At 41.2% G+C, this 27,306-nt stretch overlaps 1 protein-coding gene across 3 annotated transcripts in view; it reads right to left on the bottom strand.

The window, feature by feature from the left end:
• The window catches only part of TMEM132B (transmembrane protein 132B), a 254,751-nt gene that overhangs the window by 122,134 nt on the left and 105,311 nt on the right, over positions 1-27,306 (bottom strand). For 2 of the 3 annotated variants that reach the window (XM_084491622.1, XM_084491623.1), the window contains one exon: positions 21,984-22,124. In XM_084491622.1, the coding sequence (XP_084347748.1) occupies positions 21,984-22,124 (141 nt within the window). Of the gene's footprint in view, positions 1-3,360; positions 3,519-21,983; positions 22,125-27,306 lie in introns of those variants that run through there. The other variant, XM_084491624.1, reaches the window with a different exon arrangement.

The raw sequence follows: 27,306 nt of genomic DNA, 5'->3' as shown, positions 1-27,306 counted from the left end.
GTTTGTCTGTATTCCAAGGGCCAGCAAAAAACAGAACAAAAAACTTCTATAAAGGGTTTCACTTGGGTTGTCTTCTTCATCCTTTACAGACCCAATCCTAAGAGGCTGTATTCAGCATTTGAACCATCTCCTGCAGTTTCCAGATTAATGTTGCAATGTTCTGTTCTGGACTAAATTCCCAGCATGTGGGTGCTTCACTTGTAGAAACCCTTTGGCATACACGGAGCTGGACCAAAGGATTAGACCAGTGAAGGAATGAAGGAAGGGATAAACAAACAAAGCTGTATGACACATTTTCTATCAGAGAAAACTCCTGCTCCTAGCAGGTCGATACAACGAAAGGGAAGACTGCTGGCTAGAACACATTTGGCTGAGAAGCCAAGAAAGTGAACAGGTTACAGTAGTGACAAAAAATGACAGTCAGCATGAACACACAGCAATATGTCATCTTTACAGCATCCAGGAGGAAAAAGGCTCAGATTTCTTGTGGTTCAGTCTCCTTCATTAACATCCCCTTTTTATCAGCTGTGCTGTACCTTAGTTTAGTTACGAGCACATGGCAGGGACACATCTTGCTGTGAATTTCTGGCAGAATAATGTGCTATCAGGGAAGCATGCAGAAAAGCAAACGAAATCCAGTGGTAATTGGATTTCTCATCAATAACATCAGCAATGCATTGCCAGATAGGGTTATCCAACAGGGCATGGTTTGCTGCGTTTTGCCTGATACCCATTCACAGGCTTGCAAATATCAACATCTAGCACAAGGCCATGAAGTACAAGGCTCCCAATGTATCAGTCCTATAAGCCACTGGCTAGGAAATGCTAAAGCAATGTGAGATGTGATTGATGTCTCTACCTGGTCTTAATAGGTATTAAGATATTAAAAGATAAGAAGATGTGAGCATCACTGAGTATCAGTGACTACTGTGTTACATGAGAAAAATCTTAAAATACTCATTGAAGCTGTGATGTGGGACTGCAGAGAGACAGTGCACATTTTTGAAAGGAAGGAAAATGGTCAGAAACAAGAAATTTGCCCTGGTAACAAGATAGGTGATTAAATACAAAACAAGATGTGTTCCTGCTAAGCCAAAGCCCACTATAAAATCAAAAATCCTTGCAGGAAAGGGGGGCAGCTCAATCTGCCATTTCCACAGGGCTAATGAAGTGCAGGGAGAAAGACAGAGGTGGCAGAAAGGAGGGGAGCACCATAAGGCCAACATGAGCCTGTGGCACACCGCAGGCAGCAGAAAGGATACCCATGCTGCCCTTGAATGGACCTGCACAAACAGCCTCAAAGGGGATGACTAGTACTGATGGCTGTATTATGAGGGGGTAGAAGACCATGGAGGACCGCTCCTCAGGTTTTTCAGGAGATCCCAAGTATTTCACAGCCCTGAGCCTCCCATCTGTTCCTGAGAAAGGGATGAAGGATCTAATTAAGGTGAGATTCACAGCGTACGCTTGAGGCATCAGAGGCTGCTGGAGGAAATTCAGTAACCTGCTGGAGCTCTTTGAACAAGTTAATACAATAGTAGAGAATTGTGAAAGGGAACATAATTTTCCATGAGTTTTCAATAACTTTCCATGTAATAGAGCAAAGGCCCTATCCTAGCCTTAGGGGATACAATGCAATGGTTCTGAGGAAAAAAAGAACAAAGGGAAAAAAAAAAAAAAAAAAAAAAAAAAAGGAAAGAAACAGGTAAAGCAAGACACAAATTGGCTTTCAGCCCAGTATTCTGGGCAACTTGGTGATACAAAAGTCTTGATGCACCATCACGCCCCATCCAAATAAAGGACCCATCCTTGGCAGGACTTCAGTATCCAACACACAAAACACAAATTCCACCTCTAGAGCACCAGGATAACAGTGACCAGGTTTTACTGGACAAGCTAGCAGCTGCCAGAGAGGACTGGGAGGCTCCATGGTCAAGAACCACTTCAGTGAGAGTTAGGTACACAGTATTTTGAAAAGCCCAAGGCAGTTTGTCTACATGCTCAGTCAGAAGAAGAAAGTGTCAATTTTACAGTTTTCTCTTTTGATTATTCCTCTTTCTACAGCTATCAAAGACAACTGACTTCAAGTCCAGCTGAAGCTCTGCTGGGGAACAGAACTGAGCACTTGTAACTGGTGCATTATCTTTCAACTACGGACATACTCCAAGCCAGACTCGAATTCATGGGTGTTGCTGCCTGTCTGTCTGAGGAACACAAACCATTCCTCCCAACACTCTGTGAGCATTTAACACTCTGACTACTATGCAACTAAGTCCCTTGTGAGACAGGTAGATGTTAATACTCCCATTGTATGAATAGAAACTGAGGCACAGAGAGTCTAAGTGACTTGGCCAGAGCCTCAGAGGGAGCATCTGGCTTAGCAGAGAGCTGAAGCCCAGCTCCCAAGCACCAGGCTAGCAGCCAAACTCCTGCAACAGCTTCTGTCAGAAACAATTCCCATGTGGAAACAAGCCATGAACACAAGGACAGCCTAATTACAATTAAAAAGGAACCTTCCCAGACCCAAGTATGGTACCAGCAAACAACTTATAGTTAACCCTTTGCAGCACAAGCCTACAGCAAGCAGGCAGGTTCTTACCATTGAGAAGGCTTATGCAAAGCGTCCGCTCCCACAACTGCCACTACGACATGGACTGAGAGCTCAGCAATAACCCAGGCGCTTGATTTGCTGCTCAAGATGGTCACCCACAACTGCCAGGCAGCCCTTCTCTCCACATCCCTCCTCCCAAAGTGCCCCATGCTTGGTGCCTTCTAGAGCCACCACACCAACCCCAGCCTCAGCACTCTGCTCCGGTGCAGCCAAGCTAGTCCTAGAGCCTCCTCTCCCCCAGCCCTGCTCACACACACGCTGCCATTTTACTGCACATACACTTGCTCACTCTAGTTAAATCCCCTCTGTGCTTTCCTTCAGAAGGGAGGATTTCAAAATTTGATTTGTTTTAGTCACTAAGTACTCTCTGGTATTCCCAGCAGCTCCTTTAGCTGACAAGGTTTATCCTTGTCGCCACTTTGTTGTGTTTTATGAATAGGGACCCAGCAAAACCCAAGACACCATTTAACATAGCGCACATTAGTCTTTTACCCTGCATTGCTCAGCGCCTGGTATCACTCTCTCTACCAGAGTGTTACACACAAAATGGTCCCTCTAGGCAATGCACTCAGTCAGGAAGGATATTAACTCCCCCCAGCAGAGAGTGTGACTGAAATTCCTACAATCCCTGTAGTTTAAAGCATGACTGGTAAAACATTTGTGCATATCAGAGACACTGATATGGTTCACACCATGGTGGCCTCGAGTGAGATGCCTGGGATAACGCTGGGAGCAGTGGCAGCACCCACCTCAGCATGTAGCATGATGATGTGCCAGCCCAGCTTTTTTCAGCTCCTCCTTGGTACTTTTCAGTGCTTCCTCCCAAATTCACTGTGGCCCAGGGTGAGAGCTGGGCACAGTGTGCTGCGCCCAGGACACAGCTCCTGCCTCTGAGAGCCCACGCAAGCCGGATGCCTGTTTCTGGAAGGTTCCCTCCTCCCTCCCCCTTCCTCCCTCCCTCCTCTCCGAGGAGAAACAGCCCCTCTGCCTGCAGCTGGCTTGGCACCTCGCCCACCTCACCTCACCCTGCCACTTGTCAAAGTGTAAAATCAGGCAGGTAACAAGCAGCTAAAGGCTTACTAATCTGATTCCAATCAACCCTTCGGACATCTGATTCATAAAAACATAAAAATAAAAAAACAAGAGTCACCCTTCCCAGCCACTCTTGCCCACCTCAGAGCAGCACTGCATCAGGCTCTCTCTGCTCCTCTACTCTTGCATGCAAAATACAAAGCACAGCGTTATCAGCTCTGCGGGCTGACAAAATGCTGTAAAACAAATTCCTTCCATTTTGTGCTGGTCACACCCTTTCTTAGGGCAGGGATCAACTGTTTCCTGCTCCACCAAGGGCATGAGCTGTGCAACTTAAGAGTTGCTAGCAGGAGGCAAAAGGCATTTCACCAGTAAAGAGACCAAGTCCTGCCCAGCATCAATCCTCCTTAACTGCAGAGCAAAGCCTGTAGATAACAAGATCAGCATTGACTGTGCTGAAAAAGATGAAAACCTAAAAGGAAGGTGCTGCCCAGCATAACATAAAATCTGATACTGGAGCAACGAGAGATGGTGAGCAACAAGGAAATACAAAGAGAGGAGATCAGAACAAGGCAAATGCAGAGCTGTTGATGCGTGGAGATCAGGAGCCTGTGTTTGCCCAGCATGGTGCACATGCACCAATCTCCCACAGCAAATAAGGAATAAAAAACGGTCTATCATGGAATTACAGGAGAGCTGTTACACCTCCCTTTGTCCTCACACTTCTGCTCAAGAATATTTGCACCGGTGTGAGCACTGTGCTTCAAGGCTGGCAGAAGAATCAAAAACAGCCCCCTTTTTCCAAAGTCCTCAAGTTTGCTGTCTTTGAAACCATGTATTTTGTTAATTCTGTTACACTGCGCGCTCTGCTGAGTTTTATTTCAAACAGAAAGGCAAGGTGTCTGACAAATTCAAGCAGTTTTAACCTTGTGATTCTCCAAGAGCCTTATGTTATGCCCAAGAACCCACACAAAGCCACCCTGCTGCGGTCTTCCACTGAGAAAATGCAACTGGACTACAGCATAACAGCTTGTTTGAGTTCCCACTGAAATTAGTGTGAGCTTTTTCACTCACAGCCTTAGAAACAAAACCCCTCCAAATAATTCCAGCCTCCCACTAGTTTGCTGCTCAAAAACATTTAGGACAGAACTAATTAAAGAAATCCATAAAATTCAAGTGACTTTCAGTTATGTTTAGAGTCGAGTGTACAGCCCCTTAAAACACCTAGAATCTTACTTTATTTTCAATATAATTAAATTTCAAAGCATTTAATAAGGTGAAAGTAAGATCTTTCCAAGTACCTCTGCTTTGAAAAATTATGATGTATCATATTCATTAGCATCTGTCACATTATGCTGTGGGACAGAGACTACTCTGAGTGACTCCAAGTCTACTCCGGTAAATCAGTACATGCAGGTGTGTGACAAACAAAATCAGCGTAATCATGAGTCTCAGAAAATTGCTTTTAATGTTATGTTTATATATATAATTCTGTTAAATTACCTGGGCAGGATATAGATGGATTTTACTTTATACGACTCCTTAGAAAACCTAAAATTGCATGTATAGTTACATTCTTATAATATATATATATAGTAAAGTTGTGTCGAGTGGCAAACATTGAAATACTGGTAATGAAAAGCCATCCAATTGTTTCAAACCAATGGTGGGAAACAGTTTTTTATATAATTTATTAAAGAGTTGAGCAGGTGAATGTATTCTCTTTCAGATATGGATATGTAAGTGTTACCCACATCAAAAATTTTACTCACCTAGACCCTTAAACTTAAATGGAAAGATTTTCAGGGTAGTCCTTGAGGAATTACCTGGTTGACCTCTCTGAGAGCTATAGAAATCATCCCAAGCCTCTTGCTAACAGTATGAAGTGCCCGTTCAGAGATTCAGGAAGTTGGTAACAGGATACAGAGTGTTTCATTGCTGGTCACTAGTTCAAATCTTGCATAAACCAGAGAACGGTCAGGAGTCATCATTACCACAAACACAGTTTGGCTGCTGATGTGAAAGGAGCTATGAATTTTCCCCTCCTCAGCAGTGACTGCTACTCATGATAAATGACACCTCCCCCTCCTCCCCAATTCATTCACCTCCCTCTTACCAGCAGTGTTAGGGACATTACAGGTAATCTTTCCTGGTCATAGGATCAGGGGCTACTTTGCACTGTTTCTGTCCTGCCTTCAGGCCAGGCAATAGAGCCTTCTAACCCTTCATGTAGGCAGAGTAGGACCTTTAGCGAACACTTAAAAAATCGCTTTTGTGACTAAAAATAAAATGCCATTTCATCTGGTGGCTGTGTAATAGTGATTTTATACAGTGCCATTAAAAGTAAAATTCTGATAGGAGGAACTGCTGACTGCTGCTAAACTGCAGAATTTTTAAGTTCTTTGAGACAGGAACATGTCAATCTTTTATACGTCTGCAAAATTCCATGAACATCTATGGCACTCTATAAATCACAGAGAATGATACAAGCAAACAGGAGTTATGGGATCCTATCTCTTCAGCAGATTTTGCCCTATGGATAAGATAACTTACAAAGCAATAATGAAATATTATCAGCAAAATAAAGTTTTAGTGCCTTTTTATTCTTAACTGCATTTTGCTAGCACCATGTCAATAGAAGCAGAGCTTCATCTGAGACCAAAAAGTTCTGATTTGCATATGTTATCATGCAAAATGAGATTTTATTCTACCCTTGCCTTCAGAAACACTGAGCCATGCATAAGATGAGATCGCAAAAATTAAAACAATTTATTGTACTGGAAGTCTCTTCTGTTAGTTTTGGCCAAGTTCCCAGTTCAAGCAATTAGTGAAACCACAGAAATACTAATTAGCAGTGCAGGGATCCTCAGAACTTCCAGTGTTTGTGTTCATGGTGTATTAACAAGTAGACTGACCGTGTTCATCTTAAAATTTCTGTCTGCTCTATCACTAATTGTCAAGACAGGAAATCAAATGACCACTTGCAGATAATTTATCCCTGAAAATGTGGAAACCCACCCTACCACAGCACACTGTACAACTGTGGTAATGCAAGGGCTCTCAGAGCAGCCCTCCTCTGAGGAGGACGTGTAAAGGTCATTTGTCAGATCCCACACATTCATGAACTCATCCTAGGGATTCCTACAGCTTTTAAGTGTTCTTTCTTTGATTTCTCTTCTTTTGAATCTAATGATATTTTCACAATTTTCTATCAGTCATGACAGGCAGAATCTCACTTTCACCTTTAAATTCAAGTTAAACCCTTATTTAAAATCACTTGACTACTGGAGTCAGTGACGTAGAATACAAATATTTGAGGATACATGATAAAAACTGCAAGACTTGTCAATATGTCTCTCCATTACTATTTAATAAGACTCCTCTGTTCCTAATACCAGCATTAACCTAGTACTTTATGGCAAGTAAGTAAAACTACAGCTGAAATTAACTGTGTTCATTTAACCCACAAAGATCCCATGTATCACACAAGGGATACCTCCATAGCATTTTGAAAACTTACCAAAGAGTCCAACCACTGGCCCAATGCTCAGGTGCAGCTGAGGAAACAATTCAGTCCTGAGTGAGTCCCTAGCATTTCGGTTTCTGAACAGCCCGCAAGATACCATTTTTCACCTGACCAGAAGTGAACATAAGTGTTCATCCAGAGACCCAATTAAAGCTCATTTTAAAACAAAATCAAGAGTCAGGTACAGTGTGTGCAAATGAGTAAACCTAATCTACCCCAGCCTTCTGGGGCACGATCTGTTTCCAGTGTTACTTGCTATCCTGCACCAAGCACACTATTTGCAAATATTAACGACCAAATAAAACTTTCAAGGGCAAGAAATCAAAAGTGGTTAGCGATGAAGGGAAATGGGTCTCTCCTCACATCATCAAATGACGAGTTCTCTCCTGGCTTTTGTCAAGCATCAGCTACTGGTGTAAATTTTGGGATTTCCTAGAATTAAATGGTTCTACATGCATTAGGAAAGCCCTGTAGTATGAGACTTTCAGAAAGTACACTTTCTGCTTGCAAAATTGCTCAGGAAATGACAGTCGAATTGCTAGTTCCACAGAAAATATCCAAAAAGCTAATTAAAAGGCTCCTCCCAGACTGGGCCCTAACCCTGCCATACCCCAACTGCAGCATACACTTCGTATTCCAGAAGGCATCTCCCACATAATAGTTTAGCAACCTACACTGTTGCCAGGAATAGAAAAGTACATCAGACTTGTGCAATTAAGTTCTTCTGTGCTACATAAGCTGGAGGAGAACCACACAACGAAAACAGCAGCACAGAAAATGAACAGGATGGATTACAGGCATCAACATTAGCAGATAAAAGAATAGTTTCTTTCTTTCATTCAATAATATATTTGGAGGAATAAAGCTTGTGCTGACAAAGAAAAATGTAACAAGCAGGACTACAAATAAACTTGCAGTTAGCATTCATTTTATCACAGAGAGTTCCAAATTCAATTTAGGATTCACATTTTGCAGGAAATTTCTACGTAGGTCACAGACATATCTTACAATTTAGGGTCAACATGAACCTTTAAATCGCATTTTATTTGAAATAGGGGGACAGATGTAGTTAAAGAAGGTCAGGCATGCCAAAAACATTCTATTTTTGTATTTAAGCATGAGGTACTAGTGGGGGAAAACAAGAACAAAGAATAAACTTGGGCTTTTGTGTATTACTCAGCTTTGTTAAAAAATTCCTTATCTATAGAATGAAAAGGTACTAGAATCTAATCAACCACTCACAGCAGGAATCCAGAAGTACCACTTACAGTGTGCAGCAGATTGATATATAATCATGGCTGAAAGAGAATTACAGCTCACATCAACACATCACTTCTGCTGATCTCCACTGGAGCTTAAGGGTGGAGAAAGAGGCAGAGGGAGGAAGTCCAGCAGACATCCCCCTCAACACAAAAGTAAAACATAAGGACTGACAGCCAAACCAGAAGCTCCATGAATTCATTGAATTGCAAGAGGCAAAAGCACAAATTATCCCACTGCAGGTGATCAATTCCTTGATCCATTCAACTGTTTGAAAGGAGACCTGCTCCCACCCATCCAGTTCTCCAGCTCTTTATGATATTTATTGTTATTATATTAAAAAAAAAAAAAAAAAGATCAGAGAATTTGTTCTGTAAAACACAAAGAATGGAGTTCTACAGTGTTTTTAAACACTCGTAGAAAGAATAAATGTGCAAGTGCCTGGGCATCTCCAAATCAACACAAATCTGCTGGTATTTGAAACTTCTAAATACTCTTGATGTGTTTTTTTTTTTTTCTTCCTCACAGAATCACAGAATCACAGAATTTTCTAGGTTGGAAGAGACCTCAAGGTCATCGAGTCCAACCTCCAACCTAACGCTAACAGCCCTCCACTAAACCATATCCCTAAGCTCTACATCTAAACGTCTTTTGAAGACTTCCAAGGATGGTGACTCCACCACTTCCCTGGGCAGCCTGTTCCAGTGCCTCACAACCCTTTCAGTGAAGAAGTTCTTCCTAACATCTAGCCTAAAACTCCCCTGGCTCAACTTAAACCCATTCCCCCTCGTCCTGTCACCAGGCACGTGGGAGAACAGGCCAACCCCCACCTCGCTACAGCCTCCCTTGAGGTACCTAAAAAGAGCGATAAGGTCGCCCCTGAGCCTCCTCTTCTCCAGGCTGAACAAGCCCAGCTCCCTCAGCCGCTCCTCGTAGGACTTGTTCTCCAGGCCCCTCACCAGCTTCGTCGCCCTTCTCTGCACCCGCTCAAGCACCTCGATGTCCTTCTTGTAGCGAGGGGCCCAAAACTGAACACAGTACTCAAGGTGCGGCCTCACCAGAGCTGAGTACAGGGGGACGATCACCTCCCTAGCCCTGCTGGTCACACTGTTCCTAATACAAGCCAGGATGCCGTTGGCCTTCTTGGCCACCTGAGCACACTGCTGGCTCATATTCAGCCGACTGTCCACCATCACTCCCAGGTCCTTCTCTGCCTGGCAGCTTTCCAACCATTCCTCTCCCAGCCTGTAGCTCTCCACCATAGTCTTTTTGAAACATGCATATGTTCTTCTGGCTTGGAGCACCAATATACGTAAAACATGAATAATTAGAAAATAAAAGTTGTGCTAACAGTGCACTGGCAAACAGGAGGAGAGCTGCAGCCCTGCACTTGGCCCATTCTGCTCTGCTGTTGAACACCTATAAAATGAAAAGGGCCACTCCTGCATCTGTCCAGAAATGACAACCTCTGCTCCATCACATGCCATGATATAAGCCACACTTATCAGATGGAGTGAATATTCCATGAAACTTGGGAAGATAGAGCGAGGTAAGTGTTGTTGGCTGCAACCACCAAGAAAAGTTTAATTTATGACACCTATGACAGCCCTTTTCACAGAGGCCAAGGACTAATACTACCCTGATGGTAGCATTATTTCATAAAGCTTTGGACACAGTCAATATAAATATTTTGGAGGGATGAAGAATATACTGTGATGAGGGCTTGAACTTCTTCTTTCCTGTCTCCTTATAAGGAATGAAAAAAATAGATGTTCCAGTGTGCATAGAGAACAGACCACTTGTACCTGGCTAAATCAGATGGTGGACTGGACTGGGACAGGCAGATCCTATTTCATGCAAGTAAATAAGTGACAAGTTTTCCATGTTACTGAACACCAAGAAGCTCTTAGTTTCACATACCTAGATTACTGGCCAGATTTCAAAGGAACTCAGGAACCCATTAAAAAAAAAAAAAAAAAGTGAAATAAAGGTATACAAACCAGAGTGGACAGATGGGACAGATGCTCTTTGGCTTTGTGAACTTCAGCTGAGGCTCTGCAATGAGCTCTCCAAGATTCTGGCCCTGAACCAAGTACAAGTCCACTGAGACCTTCTGAAGAGAGTCCAGCATGTGTATTCCAACTAATGCAGTTGATGCCAGAGACAGAAAAGACTTTGGGAAATACTGTAGTACTGATTAAAACACAATTAATAAACAACAGAGAAAGGATGACAACTGGTAATCAAATGAGAATGTTCAGTATATGTCAGAATTGAAAACAGATAATAAGGCTGGAAACAATTTCCCTTAAAAACTGTTCTGAAGATACATATTCTTTCTACTTCAGATAAAAACCTCATCCTTCTGAAAACTGCAGGATTACAAGATCCATTTCCCCAACAACCCAGGGTGAAGGTACTCACTGATAATGTGGGAAAACTAGCCTCATGCCTATGAACTACCTGAACCATTATTTTTCAACTGCTACATCCGCACTAAGTTTATACAGAAGCAACAGGAAAACCCACTTAACACATTTTCAGCAACTCAGATAAGTTAGTAAGGGCAGCAATCAGCAAAGCAGGCTCAGTATTTCCAAGGACTATCACTCTACAAGCTATGTCATGAACCAAGGCAAAAGCTGTTGTATCCCAGAGAACAGTTCCAGCAGAGGAATCCTACCAATGATGAACTCTTCAATGGTATTAAAAGAGAAGCCAAAAGTTTTGAAAAAAACAAAGCCTTGGATTAACCTCTATTTAATATTTCTCTGATTTACATGCCTCTGTCTAAGTCAGCCCAGTAGCCTCCCTGTGTGTTCCACGCTTCCATAAATATTTTTATCACACAGTTATTGGGGCCTGGTTTAGTTATCTCCTTTGGCACACCTGGCATGCACAATGTGACAAATACAGTTGCCTGTCAGTATGTTGCTACGGTTTATCTTCCACAATAAAACTGGTAAAATACAGAGAACACACAGGACCACAAACCTGTAAAATACTCTACCTCTTATGCTACACCATTTTTGAAAGGCTCTTGAAAGAAATTATTTTCTCCTGCAATGTGTTTGGCTGGCAGGAGTCTCAACGTGTTGTTCAATGAGTAAAAAACAGTTTTCATTATTAAGGCATTCACAGCCAATATGTTCCATACTCATCCTTAACATTTTTATTTTTCTTTAAAATTATTATCCACTTTTTCTTTATGGCAAGTCTCAGGAGTGACAGATGATCCATCAGATTATCTGCTGATTTTTAATGACAGCATTTTGCATTCATTATTCCCTACTTAAATCACTCTTTTTAAAAGAGGAATAACTTATTTCCTCCTCTTGTCACTAGAGAAATTAAAGGGTACACCATTAAGAAGAGTGCTTATCTAACAAAAAGACACACCAGTCAGATTTAGAAAAATGGCACAGATTAAAATTGCCTAAAAGGGAGAGCAAAAATAGGAATCTGTATCTCCAAATATCTCCACTCACTGCTAAGATCAATAACTTCTAGAGTTAAATCTCCACACTGAAAACTCCTAAGAGAAAAAATAAAATAAATAAAATAAAATAAAATAAAATAAAATAAAATAAAATAAAATAAAATAAAATAAAATAATAAAAATTCTTTTTGATTGTGCAATGATGAGCTACCCTTGCCTAAAAAGTGAAAATGTGTTTAACATGTGGGTGAGGCAAGATAGCCGCCTTCTTACCTGACAATAACAGGGACATTTGTTCTAGGAAGACCAGCAGTCTTGGTCTCATCCCATCAGTTGCAGGAACACAATGAAATATGGTACCAGAAGAGTGCAACACTGGCAGTGCTATTATTGCAGACCAGCTTAACGCAACCTTAGCAAACATCAGCGAGGATGCATGTTGGCCATCCCCAGCTGAGGGCTGGGAACTTGCAAAAGTGCCCGAGTCTCAATTCTCAATTTACAGATTCATCACACTAACAGATGTGCAAGGGCTCTTAGTTTAAACCTGACTTAACATTCTTCTCAAGGGAACAATGAGGTTTAAAAGAAAAAAAAAATAAAAATCATATACTGACACTGACAGAAGCATCTGCCAATTTCCACTCAGCTTATTTTTTCATCTTGCAAGAGTTACATTATAGGCTTCAAAAATAAATGCTTTAAGTTATAAACAGAGGTGAGGAATATCAATGGCAAAATGACAGAAAAATTCTAACTAAAGCAAAAATAATTCATGCAAAGTTAATGCTGGGATATTTTATAATGTATTTGGCATGGAGGATTCAAACAAATCAAAGTAACAAACTTAATATTTGCTTGTCTAGCAACAAAACCTCCTAACAACAAAATGAGTTTAAATTTTGGCTAAATGCCTAATAAAGGAGTTGTTAGCTTTGGTACTTTAATGCACTGGCTGTTAAGAAAGCAAGTCAACACATAAATGGAATTCTAAAATGGAATTCCAATGTGTGCAGGAGGCTCTGCTACAAGTCAAACTCATAACTTGGTAAAGGTGGGAATTAAACATGCCTCAAATACCAGCTCTCTGATTTCATATTCATTCAATAATCTTTTCTAGTCCTATTCTATCAAAGAACAATCCTTAAATCTCTGTGTAAAGTTGCCAAAAATAAATTCCTTAGCAACATTTCTAATACACTTAGATACATTTCTATGCTATAGAAGAATTCAATTTCTGATTTCCACAATATTTTCAAGTGTGACACCGTAATGCCTCTTATTATATATATGTGGCTTACCATCAAGACCTACATTTTCCACACAATGTATCTCTAATTGCTGACTCCGACTACCTCTTTTATCATTACTGGCATCAACAGAACCAAGGTAGATACTTGAAAGCAAGTAGGTACTTAAGTGGCACCCTACATAAAGATGGTCTTCTGAATCTAGATTTACGTTTGCCAGAAGAACAGGCTTTATAACTGGGAGAATGGGAGTAAGTAGGGCATTTACAGAAGAATCAGCTAACACTTGTGGCACCGTGTTTTGATCATGTCTTCTCCCTCCCTCTGTAATCTCCATTAGGCTCATTGAAACTCTGCCATCAGTGAGGCAATCTTAGACATCTAGAGGTGCTACTCAGAAACCTAAACATGTACAGACCCCATGTTTAGTAGTGACTAAGAACAGTGTTTCCTGGGTATTCAGATCAGCATACACCCAAGAAAAGTCTTCTTCAAGTCTAAGTTATCAAGGGAAAAAAAATAAAATAATAAAATAAAATAAAATAAAATAAAATAAAATAAAATAAAATAAAATAAAATAAAATAAAATAAAATAAAATAAAATAAAATAAAATAAAATAAAATAAAATAAAATAAAATAAAAACAACTGTGACCAAATTAGGAAAACAAACCCAAAAATCCAGCACATTTTCACTGCTGTTCCTTGAGTCAGAACATCTGTTATAAGAGCGGTGAGTTCAGCAGCCATGCTTACATGGGCTTCATCACTCAGTCTTAAATTATCAACTAAGCACAGCTGGATTATGCATACATGTCTCTGTAAAGCTTTACAAATTTTCCAGAATTGTACTTTTGTCATGGACCTCTGGTGGTAGCTCACATGCCATCATTCACATGGCCATTAAAACAGACTGGTAGAGACCAAGAAAAGCCCATTGACTTTTGAATATGCCATAACTCCCTTTGGCATCCTGTGCGGAAAAAGCATGCAAGCACCAACGGATGAATAACTATTTGAGCAGTCATTCACTCATCAGCATGCATTTCATATTTGCTCCCAGCCTCACTGCTATACTCCTGCAGTCCTAATTATGCAGACTATCCTACCCTGAAATTAAACTTTCCCAACTGTTACATTAATATTAAGATTCACATCTAGGAATGATATACCCAAAATTAAGCTAATTAGGTCAAATTAAAAAACAAGACTCGTTTCAGAATGATTGGGCTCATCTTTCAGAAGACATGTCACTCAATAGGCTTTCAATCAAGTTTTGTGGAGCACATTTGTGAAGAGATTATTTAAGCAAACCACCACCGAGTTCCACTGATATTTTTTTTTGTGCTTTAACACAAATTATATACAAAAGCAAAAGCAGGTATTAAGAAATGACTTCCATTTTCCTCAAACCTTCTAAAGAGCCCACACAGAAAAAGGAGATCAAAATTGAAAGGGATGAAATAAAAAGCTCAAAGCTTGCCTGTCCAACCACTGCTAGAAGCAGGAATGAGACTTCTGAAAAAAAGTCTTAAGCCACAAGCACAGCTGACCACCAACTGCCTGACCTACCAAGTTGAACAAGGAACTAGAATTGACTCTTCTAAGCCAAGGATCACAACTGCTCCTTCTCTCATTATAAGATCTGCTATTTGTCCTATTTTTTCCCATTGCTACAAAAAGCTGAAGAACAGAGTACAACAAGGGACTTGCTACTTCTCAGCACATCCTTTCTACACCCCAGGAGCTCTGCCTTTTCTTCCATTTGAGTCTTTTAAATTCCTCTGTCCCATGCTCACCAAGATCCCTACGCATATTGCAAGTCTGACTATCCTCCTGTAACATCACACCCAGCCTGCACAAAGACAGGGCTCTAGTGACGTAGTTTTTGAGGCATAACCTAATCCTCTAAGCAATATGCAACTTTTTTTAGCTAAAAAGTGATTTTTCCCATTTACTGTACGCCAGTTAGGCAAACACAGACAGAAGGAATTTTCTGACTATTTCTCTGTATTTACACAAAACTTTCAACTAGCATGGTAAATCAAAACTTTATCAACTGTTAGTCATTTTCATGCCTCTGTACGGTATCATCTTACTCCACTGAATACAGGTGAATACTACTGAGTTCTTCCAACAACAAGTTTCTCATTTTCCAAAATTTCAAGACAATGGTGTATGTACCTTGTCAAGGTTTCTTGCTGTACAGGTTTTTACAACTACCAAAGGTATATTTGTTCAAAAATATTTCCTTGGGTTATAACAAAGGTACTATATCAGCACAGTAAGGATGCAATAAGAAGCGCCACTATATCACTACCTTCTTGGATGTGTGAACCAGGGTAAGGAAGCAATTACCTGCACTACCAGTCAGTAATCCCTCTGACCCATCTCTGCTGGAGACTTCACCAGAGCAGCAGTGAGCCTAACTAAGAAAGAGACAAAAACAGCCATCTGAAAGAGCTGGCTGGCCAGGAGAGAATTCATGTGGTTACCAGGCTATTAGGCTCCTGACAGGAGATGGACAGGCAATTTCATCGTTCTCAGCCTTGAATGAAAAGAAACAAACAAACCAACCAACCACCCTCCAGAAATGATACATTGCCATTTGATTCTAGAACTGCAGCTTTCTACAGTAAGCGGTCCTTCCTACTGCTGTTAATTTGTCTATTATTTTTTTATGTCCTCTTTAAGCTACTGAGAGGTGTCAGTGCTTTTATCTCACAGAAACATTTCCAAGCAGGCTTAGATCCTTTTATACAAAAAGGAATACCTGTAAAGAATAAAGGTTAGTTAAAATTCTTCTAATTCGGGTTTCCTTTGCGACTCTTCTGAGTCATTTATGTTTGAAAATGTGTGTGGATGCTTCTCACTGGAACACTCTTTGCACAAAGCAGAGCAGAACTCCATCACTTATAATAGAGGTCACAACCTTAAAACTGGTGCATTAAAGATAAAATTCCCTTCATCAATGGCTCAAGAGACAGGGCTGTCTTGGGGTCTGGCCAAAGGTCAGAGAATGAACTCCTGCAGGATCTATAGACCATATGTACTCTACATTCAAAGCACATTTATTTGCCCATGACACTTCTGACCTAAGGAAAGCAGCAAGTGCATAAGAATAGGAGAGAAACACCCAAGGCAGTACACTGCACCACGTTGTCTATGACTTCTATGACTTCTGCCCATTCTGCCCACACCTTAAGCTCCTCTTTTTTTTTTTTTTTTTTTTTTTTTGGAAAGGAGGCAAAACCTTCCTTTCCAAAGATTCAGGTATGACTTTTGTGGTGGATGGAGGCACTAAAGCACAGGAGCCTGCTTCACCTCCCTCCGACCAGCATGGCAGGGGGTGACAGCCATCAGCTTTCCCTTCCCCATTTCCCAGCTTTTTTCCCTCAGCTCTTCACTACTGTGTTTCTTTGCTCCCTCTGCTCCTCTTACACATTCACTTCAGTACTGTGTGAACTTGATGGCATCCAGCCCACTGCCTTTGCACGGGCCTAAAATAAGACAGCAAGAGGTTCTGGCTGTAGCAGTTGCTGCTCTTTTGTGTAGAGCAACACATGCAATTGATTTTCTGTCAGGCAACTGTTGTTTCTGATGGCACTTTACACAGTCGGTGTCCCAGGGCCAAGCAAGTTCCTTTGGCAATAAACACATCTCAGCGTTTCACTCCATGTTCTAGTGCCTTCCCCTGTGTCATTAACAGCATGCTGCCATGTACTACAGCAGTCTGCAGCCCTTTCTGCTCTTAATCATTGTAGCAAAGCAACCCAACTCCTCGTTCTAGCTTCAGCACACCCCGTGCCGTACCACTCAAGGGCACAGACACAACCAAGCTGTGTCCTCAGGTGGCCAAGTCACAGCAGTAAGGAGTGCAGCAAACCACCAGGACCAGAGCAGGCTCTGGTTGGGGACAGTGGGAGTCTGCACTGCGCTGCCCTTCCTTGATGGCCCATGAGTTGTGACCCACATTTGTGTCGTTCTGGAGCACAGACCAGCAGGCAATTCAGTGCACAAACACCTCCACGGTGATGTGAGATGCAGCTGCAGCCTGGCAGAGCCGCGAGGACCCAGACACCCCAGCAGATGCTTGCTTATGGCCCCCAGCAAGGAAGGGACTGGAGCAGTGGTGGGAGAGTAGGGAATGCAGGGAGCAGCATTTGTTCTGAGGGACAAGGGCCTCTCAAGGCTGTCTGTCAAGGGGAGGAGGGAGAGGAGACAGCCTCAGCTCTTTTTTTTTTTTTTTTTTTATCCACAGCTTTAAAAACAAAACTAACTGATACAACATTTTTGCACATTCATCAGCTCCAACAGTATGTATTTACTTTAAATAAATATATGCCCATATCTTTACTGGCAGCCAACTTTTCATCTTCCTTTTGAGTGATATTTCTGGTTCAAAGGGTATTCCCAAGCACAGGAAAAGACGTGAATTATTTCAAAATAGGAGGTTATATTTGCATACCTATAAATACATGAAATAACTGTTTTTCCTGATTTAAGTATATATATATAATGTGCACACATTGCAATTATATTTTTATAAAGTCCTTTAATTATTTCAATTCTTTAAAGACCTTTGAAAATGGTAAAGAAATTGAATGATCATTACAGGATTTTAATTTTTTATTCAAGTTTAAAGATAGATGATGTCAAATGCCAAATGGTCAACCCGGTCTGCATCAATTTAAAGAAAATAAATAAATAAATAAATCCAAATTTCCAGGCAACAGTATAAATAGTTCTGATAGAAACTTAAAGAATTCCCTCTGAAGGTTTCACCCTCCCTACTGCTTCTTTCAGTCTTTCTCATGCAAGTTTAATTTATGCAGTGATGGATATCCTGACAGATAGAAGCTGCATTGTAGACATGGAGATAAAATAATCCCTAAGTGAGAAGAACCAGTTTGGTCATAGTAACACTATACTCAGCACTGTGTATACACTCACACTGAATTTGTGGCTGGTAGACTCCCAGTTGTTGACCTTCTATCTATCTGAAAAGCATTTTTTGCAATAACTCAACATTTAGCCCTGCACCATAGTGTAAGATCCCAGATCCTCTCAACAGCTATTCTGTGTGGAACGCTGAAAGCACTTGGTTTTTATTGAAGCCCATCAGCCCTGATTTCCTCAGCTCCTTGCAAGATGCACTCTGTGCTCAGTGCAGAAATCCATAAAGATCCTTTCTTATGGCACAGAATACTGGGTCCCAGCTGCAGGCACCATGTAGAAGTATCTGTGCTTGAAGTAGAAACTGTGTTTTCTGGAAACAAAGCACACTTCTGATTCAACTAGCCGTACCAAAATGAGATTCATGAAGTTCTGCCCCAAGCAAAGAATACAAGGGAGAATAAATGCACATGACAACAATCATTCTCCTCACTCAATGAGCTGCCAAAAAGCTCATTTGAGATGACAGCAGTAAGGGCAAATTAAGGCTCCACACAGATCAGAATAGGTGTCTGCAATATACTTGTGTGTATTTAAAATAAATCTCTTCTTTTTATGCTCTTTGTTCAACTACATTATCAAAAAGAGGTTTTAAATACAAGCTTATGGGACTACTAAAGAAGTGGATTTCTGAATGTATTCCTAACAAAACACACTCTAGAAAGCATTAATCTATGAATTGTGACAACCTTGGACAAAATGGATTTTTAATAGAATATAATGTAAATTGTCTCTAACATTGTGATAAGGATTTTTTTTTAAGTAATGCACAGAAAAGGCATGATGCACTCTGCATGAAAGGAGGAAAGGTCTTAATTTAAAACATTTTAATGAGCACACAATTTGAGTAGGAAAATGTGAGGAACGGAGATGAAAAACTCACGATAACACTGTAGAGGGGAAAAGGAGAAAGATTAGGTAAGTAAGCAAATTTGAAAAGGCTCCCACCGATAAGAGTAGCTAAAGGACGCAGATGGACGACAAACGCATGCGAGCCCAGCACAGCTGATCTCCCAGCAGGTGGTGTCTGTTGGTGGCTCTTATCAGTCACATGCTGGGGAAGAAAGAGCAATCAAAGTGCAAAGCAGTAGAGAACAGACCTCTGTGCTAAAGGCAACGAGGATAGTCAGAGATTTCGGCGAACACAGCTGTGGCTTGTCAGAGTTTATAATTTTTGCTGAACCTCCTGGAGCTGCATGAGGTGGCTGGGGTGTTTGGCCCTGCTGCAAGGCTCAAGGGAGGTTGCAGGACTGTGGGAAATTTGGCAATCTCGTAGAGGAAACTATGTGGGCTTAGAGGCCTGAGTTCTGGCTTTGGCACTTCTCTGCCAGTGTAATGTCGGGCGAGTCAGCAGACCTGAAATGACTTCCAGGAGAGAAAAATCTGGCTCCCCTGAGGTAGGAACAATTCTGTTTACTAATAATAACTTCTGCTCTGCAATGAAAGAGATTGATCCCGTACTCGCACTCATGCGTAAACTGCCTTTAATGAAGCTCCTTGAATTACTCAGAGGAGCAGATGAATCAGGTCTAGTGACAGTTTTGCCACATTGACCTTAACAGAAGTTCAAGTCTGCTCATTCAAATAGAGCAGCAGAAACCCCACATAAATACTTAACGTCCTTTGAAAGAAACAAGAAGCCACCCCTATGACCAAAAAGGCAAATTAAAGCAAAGATCAAAGCTAAATATTTACTCTAAGCACTACAGTATTTGCAAATCTGGAAATGATCTTTCAGCAGTTTTCATTTGCATACTTCAATTAATCCAAAAATATTAAAACTAATCTCACAACAGAAAGGGTCAAAGTATTAATTAACTTGAGATTCATTGCTTTTGTGCAGTTTAACAGTTCAACACAAAGCAAAAATCAGTTTTAATAAAAAGTAAGTTAGTGTGACAGGTATAGTTTCATGAGTTAGTGAAACCACCTACAAGGCAATAGTTTCAGTACTCTCCCTGTTTTTTGTCTTACTTTACTAAATAGTTACTGAGTTTTGATAACACCAAACAATCTTAAGTCTTCCTTTATCCTCAGAGTTTCACTTTCAAATTGATGCCTTTCCCCCATATTCTAAACAGAACAGAGGTTACAACTGCTTTAGCAAGATGCCTAAATGCCATGTTAAGCAGAGAGCAAGTACTGCACCACCACCTCAATATCAGCTATCTAAGGTTGAGATTTCACTGCTGGAGCCATCATGTGTCAATTCATAGCTCCAGGACAAGTGTGATAGCTTCCTTGGAGCCACTAGTCTCTGCTAGCTGAGCTCTTCTCCCACACAAAGGTTCTTTACTGGCTTTTAGGAGAACTGGGAAATCTTGCTAAAAGACAAAGAATTCGGAGACAAAGCATACAGAGCCTAATCCAGCTGCCAGAGCTTTGCTCTACCATTACAGGAGCCCATGAAAACCCAGCAAAAAAAAAAATGACAAGAGGTGGACATAATTTCCTACATCACAAATTCAGACTTGCAACTTTGACAAACGTGTTTAGGAAACAAGAGGGAACTTTTCTTACTTTTTTTTTTTTTTTTTTTTTTCCTTTTAAATGGGGAGGAAGTGTGTGTGAAACAGGCAATGAACTGAAATGTTTGTCTGACATTTCATGCCAGAAAGCTCTGTAAAACTTGACTTAACCAGAGACCGAGAATGTAGGAATCATCTCCCCTCACTTCATGTGTTTACAGTGCAAGTGCTGTGTCCTGCTCAGTCACCTCCACTCTCTGCATCTTTACTGGAGAGAAACAGGCACTTTCTGCTTGCTATTATTGGTCCTGTTTTACACATCCAACAGGACTCTCACCTTAACAGTACTCTTTCTGTTGCTAGAAAGCATGGTAAATAGTCTTCACCTCAACACATGTACTGCAGATACCCAGAGCTTGCTGGGATTCATTTGTTCTTCAAATACAGCTTCAGGAATCAAATAGAGTAAATGCCCTTTGCACTCCAAGCCTTTGGCAACAGTCTTCCTAGATCTAAACAATGGCTAACAAACATTTTTCTCCCTTAAAGGAGCTTTCAGAAAAGGACGGATGCAGAAGACTCCTCAAATCAAAGTTTTGACATAAAGTTTTATGCTTTTCTAATTATGATACAATTACATGTTAAATGCGTACAGAGTGTACTTAAATGTACAGTAACAGTAACTTCTTCACTGAAAGGGTTGTGAGGCATTGGAACAGGCTGCCCAGGGAAGTGGTGGAGTCACCATCCCTGGAAGTCTTCAAAAGACGCTTAGATGTAGAGCTTAGGGATATGGTTTAGTGGAGGGCTGTTAGCGTTAGGTTGGAGGTTGGACTCAATGACCTTGAGGTCTCTTCCAACCTAGAAAATTCTGTGATTCTGTAATTCTGTGATAATGGAGAGAAATTGCTTGTACTGTCAAATACATAATTCTGACTAACAACATAAATTTCTTGTTACCTTTGATACAGTTGGTGGGAGCATTGCCACAACAAACATACATGGCATTCATGAGATAGTTTGTAGACACTCATAGGTGTTTTGCAGCAGTAATGAATAACAGTTAATAGCTATTACTTTTATAGCTTTCAAATAAAGGAGACAGCATTGTCCTATAGTTATTCTCCATATTTCTCTATTTTAATCCATCTCTCTCTGTTGGCTTTTTGTCAACAGGAATTCTCCTGTTGCCCCGAAGGCACAAGAAAAGCAAACTTGAGCCAGGACTAGTTGTCTGCCTCCAGTATAATTAGATCACGTGAAACAAAAGGAAAAGAAGCTCTAATCGCATCACCTATAGCTTTTCCAACAAAGATGAGGAGGAGCAAATGCTGCTGTTAAAAGAGAAATACCACCCCTTAAAGAATTTACTGTGTCTCTCACAATTATTGTGTCTCAGCATTTCAGCAAGGGTTAATGTGCAAAAGAGCTTGCTGGCTTACCTGCTTTCTGGGTCTGGGTCGTTGTGCACACAGGTGATTGTGGCAGTGGTCCTTGCACTATCCGTCTCTTCTTGAACCCCCCACTGGTCTGCATCACTGACTCTGATGTCCATGATCTTCACGCCTGGGGCTGTCCTAATTCTGTGGGGGAACAACAGGGACTGCTTTAGTTACAGACCCCATACAAATAAATCCAGAGAGGTAAACACAGAAGATGAAAGAGGAAATATTCCTTCTTGCATTAGTAATACACTGATACATTGCAACTCTAAGTCATTCTGCTTTAAAAATATAAAATAGGTCCAATTACTTTAAAGAAATGAAGTATGAGTTTCATTATATGCAAAGCCAGTTAATTTTCAGTTCGAACAATGTGGAAAGAATAAGGATGCTTTCTGCTTCAGTGGCACCAGTTTGATATAAATGAAACAGATGTGACTAAGCATAAGTTGATTAATTTGTCGTGTCTGTCCTGCAGTTTAAGATGGAGGATAAGAGCACTGTGATATAAAGTAGATTCTCCTGCTCAGAAACCTTTGGGAGTAAGGTGCATCTTAATATTAGGGTGATCTGCAAGGAAAAAATATGTTCCACTGTTCAAAGACCATAATGAAGGAAGAAGAGGGAATGTTATCATACACCCTGGACAGAGGGATGAAAATAATTACATCATTCCACTGGGATCTATCAAACAGTGCCTACAAAACTTGCTGCTGAAAACACTATGATGCTGACATGAAAAACCTTGATTTCCTAAGCACAGGTAGAGATAAAAGCAGTACCTTTTTTTGCCATTTGCTTAAAAAAAAAGAAAAAAAAAAGAAAAAAAAAAGAAACCTTCATGCTCCAGTGGGGCTCTGCATTAGGAACAGATTGCCAGGGAATAGAAAACAAACTGCTTTTAATAGCAGAAACTTCATTTGTGCAGCTTGACTCCTGAAACAAGCCTGGGATTTCAACAGGAGTGCTGCAAATATGCCTGGAGAACAATTAGGCTGAAAGCAACTGCTGTAGCGCCACATTCACCACTACTGTGACTTAATTAAAAGCAAAGCCAGCAGAGGCCTCTTAGTGGTATGGTGGAATGAAACAGCACTGCTGTGACGTGGAGCGTTACTTAACAGTGAGTTGTGATGGATTTGCCCCAATGCCTCATGGCCAGTCAGTGCTCACATTACAATGTTAACAATATCCTATGAGCTCTAGCTGAGTTCATGGTCTAGGATCAAAAACTTCATGACTTGACTTGATGGGTGTACTTTTCCTCTGAGAAGGAATTAATTCATCCTTCTTTTATGATGTCCTTGCTTTTCCCTGTAAGGCTTTACTGACTTGACTGACCAAATTCATGCCTAGCATAACCAATCTGATGAAAAACATTTCCTGTAAGGAGAGAATTTTGATATTTTTCGATTTGTTTCCTTTCTAATTGTTTCCTTCGGATGTCCACAGACATCTGTATCTCCAAACAACATGTCTCGAAGTTTACGTGTCTGTTTCATATCATCTCCTCTTTTTTTCACAAGAACATTCATTTATTTTGTAGTAATTACACTGGACCAAATCATTCCTGCAAAACACCTCCATAGCTTCATTTCAAACTGACTTGTAGCTTACATGAGAGACAGAATTAGGCCTTCAGCAATGGATTTAATCTTTTTTTTTCCTTTAGACTTAGTCAACCAGTTTTGAAAAAAATAAAAAATAAAAAAGAAATTAAAAAATCCTATTTTCATCTTCTCTCTCCCAGACAAAACTATGTATTTTTAACAAATTTGCCTCCCAACCACCTCCTCAATTTCCCAATTTTTTCTTGACAACATTCCTGGAAGCCTCTAACCTAACTTTCCACCCAAGACAAGGCCCTCATTAATTAATAGTTCACTGAAGGGCAGGAGATGCATAGGGGAGTGGGAGGAGGAGGGCAGGACAGCTGGATTTCACCCATGATTTCAGGATTCATAAGTGTTTTCCCATCTGTCAGAAGCCTGTTGCGTCCTCCTACACAGCTCTTGCACTACAGATATCCTCGCTCTGCAGCATTTATTTTCCTGCAGCCTGACCTGAGTGTGGCAGTTGGCTCACTCCGGTGAGAATGCAGCGCAGCGAGGTGCAAGCCTGAGGCACGCTGGAGCACATGGGACCCCTGCCCTCTGTCACAAGCTGAAGCTGCTCCTCCTCTTCACCTCCATCAGCAGTCCCACACAGAGCAGGTTGAGGATGCAGAAGCTTCAAATATCCACATGCCTGGCTGTTCACAACCTCTCCAGCCATGCTGCACCCCAAAACGCTGGCCAACCCTCTTGGGCCAACCCTTCAGCCATGCCTGCCCCCCTCAGCCAGGGAGCTTTGCTCTTCCTTCACATGTCTGAATACAGTTCCAAGATGCTTTTTGCCTATCTGGGCAGCAGCTGGGTCCCTCCCAATGCCTGTCCTGCTGGCTCACTGCTCAGCTTCTCCTTCGGGGCCCTGTCCCTTCTGAGGTGGCCTTCTGGCTTGAAGCAATGCCGTCTTGTTGACTGTGCCTACAGCTTTCTCTTGCCACCTATCTATATTCTGTCTTGCTGGGTTAGCATCAAGTGAACATCACATACACTGCTTCCCAGCTATGTTTTCCAAAAACGTCTCAGAATGCTGCATTTTAGGAAAATTTCCAGTCTAATCCCCTGCAATGCATCTGCTCTGGTGGGCTGAGACAAGATGTCATTTTGCATTTTTGGATATCAGTACAGCCAGAAAGGTTGAAAGAAGGAAGAAACTCAATTCAGCTTCTCACTTAGGAAAAGTCAAGAAATTCAAATCAAACAGCCTACATATGGAAGGTTTGAGCCTACTATTCCTTGGATAAGTGATTCATATCTTTAAATCTGCCTCCAAACTCCACAGGCACAAAAAATGTTTTAAGCATTGGTTACTCAGGGTATGAAAAAAGAATAGGAAATTCCTACCAGATCTGACATAAATTGGAGAAAAGAGGGTGAATGTGTAGTGTGAGAGCCCAAGCGCAGGGTTTATTGCCCTTGCCCTGTGCCAGGCTTCAATTATAAGCTTGGGTGGATCATTTAGTTTTCTTACACCTCCCTTCCCCACATGAAATATGGGGAAGTGCTGCTCTTCCAACTCCTAGGGAGTGTAAGGATAAATAGAATGGATTGGAAAAAAAAAATCTGATGCCCTTTCAATTTGCTGCCTGACAAAAATTCTGCCATCACTGGGTTTGAAAACATGGAGAAAATTTCCTTAAGTATTTCGCAGAAGCATGATCAAAGAAGCAACAGCTACCACTATGATGACTTAATTCATTTTTTATAACATTAAAGATAATTGTGGAATGAAAAAAATTTTTGAAAAAAAGAGACAAAACATCAACCAACTGGAAATTTCGCAAAACTGACATTCCATTTTGACACAATAATTTCTTTCTGAAAAACAGAATTTTCAGGCAGAAAACAGTCCTGTTAAAAAGTGGTTGCCCACCTTTAAAACATTAAAGGTGGCACTTTGTGGCACTTTGCTAAGGCGATTAGCAGAGATGCAGATGAGACAGGAATACTGAATGAGGTCATGTAAAGTCAGCCTGCAACAGCCCCTCCAAAGCTACAGCCTATATTCACAGCCTGAATCACAAATGGGGTGACCACTTTATTCATGGTATTGTCATCTTATGGGTGGAGGAAGCCCAAGAGAAACCTGACATCCTCAAGCACTGCCTTCTGTGACATGTATACCCATAAGATCTTAAGAAGAGGTAGCTGGTGGGTAGGGGAAAAGTGTCAAAGCTGTTTGGAACAGGGACCTAATGAAGCAACCGCTTCATGAGGAATTCTGCCCTCTTCTCCAGCTATAAACAGAGCAAGCTCCTTTCAATTTAGACTGCAGAATACAGTTGGTATCCCTGGCAGAGTTTTTTCCCCGAACAGTGTGTCCTCCATTTACTGTGGAATATAACAAAGCTGGAAACATGATAGACAGAATGAAGCAGGCAAGCAGAAGCATCCCCAGCCTGACAACTTGGACCAACCAGAAACTATTTTAAAATGCAATCCCAGCCTTAAATGTATGTGACCTCACGAATTCAACAGCTCTAAACCTCTTCTCTCACCTATTACAACAACAGGAAAGGAGAAGGTATGAGTAATCACCAGGGCTGGGCAGCAGCATAAGGACTGCAAGAGGGATTTGAACAGATGAGCACTTAGTGGAAGCGGTGCAGGGACTTCCACTGCCTCCCAGTCATTTAGGCACAGAATCTGAAAGGTAAATGCTTGCTTGCAACACACCCCCAGCAACACTCCCAGCAGCAGCAACTGGGAAGTAAAATCTTGGAAAAAGAACTTTAAAATAGAAATAGAAGGAAAAGATAGTCAGGAAATAAAACCGGAATGTGCTCACAGCAGATGGAACATGCTCAAAATGATGGGAAAGAAGACTTTCAGAGCTATTTTAGAAATCCTCTCATCTCCCCCCAAACCCATCATGGGGGAAAACATGATCTGAGCTAAATTCACTTTCAATGACATACTAATAATGGTTATGATAATAAATTTCATTTGTCATTTCCAAGCATTTCTGTATTCAACCCTTCAACACATATTTTTAGCCCAATTAAAAATAAAATCATTATCCCTCCCTTACAGGAAATCCAAGCTGTAGACCAGTTTAGTTAACTTGCCTAAAATTAAACAGCCTCTGCAAAGCCAGAATGAGCACCAATACATCCTGATTCCCAGGCTGACACTTTGGCTAGACACCCCTACCCATCTTTAAGATCAAACTAGAGCTGAGTAATTCCAGACCCTCACAGAGCATTTTACGTATTTGAAGAATTGCACAAACAGCAAGCAATTAGTTCTGAATGAGGTCCCTGGGGAGTTTCGAGTTAAAATACGTGTGTTTTAAGATACATTAAGCCAAGTGCTATAAATTAAAATAATCACCAAACTCAGGCATAACAACTGAGAACTTTTGGGGGTGTGGGCGAGACAGACAACTGTTTCCATACAGGAATGGAACTGAGGCAGCCCTCCCTTTACAGGGGTAGGAACCAATTGGAGTTTGTGGGGGCACAGAAGAAAGCGATGCAGAGCTGCTTCACCCCAGCGCATCAGGGTGCAAAGATCAGAGCTCATTGGTGTTAGTGAACAGAAAGCAGAGTGGCTTTGGAAGCACTTTTGGGACAGAAGGAAGGCCGAGGCAGGGCCAGAGCTGCCCCAAAGGAAGCACCCCCATCTCCTCCATGTCCTTCCCAGGCGGAATTCTTCACGGGTTGATCCAGATATTTGAGGAAAATGAGGCAACATAGCCAAAAGCGACCTAGAAAGCA

This window comes from Aythya ferina (genome assembly GCF_964211825.1).
Source record: "Aythya ferina genome assembly, chromosome: 17".
NCBI lineage: Eukaryota > Metazoa > Chordata > Aves > Anseriformes > Anatidae > Aythya > Aythya ferina.
Note: the sequence above shows the minus strand (reverse complement) of the source record. Positions and strands in the feature narration are given on the sequence as shown.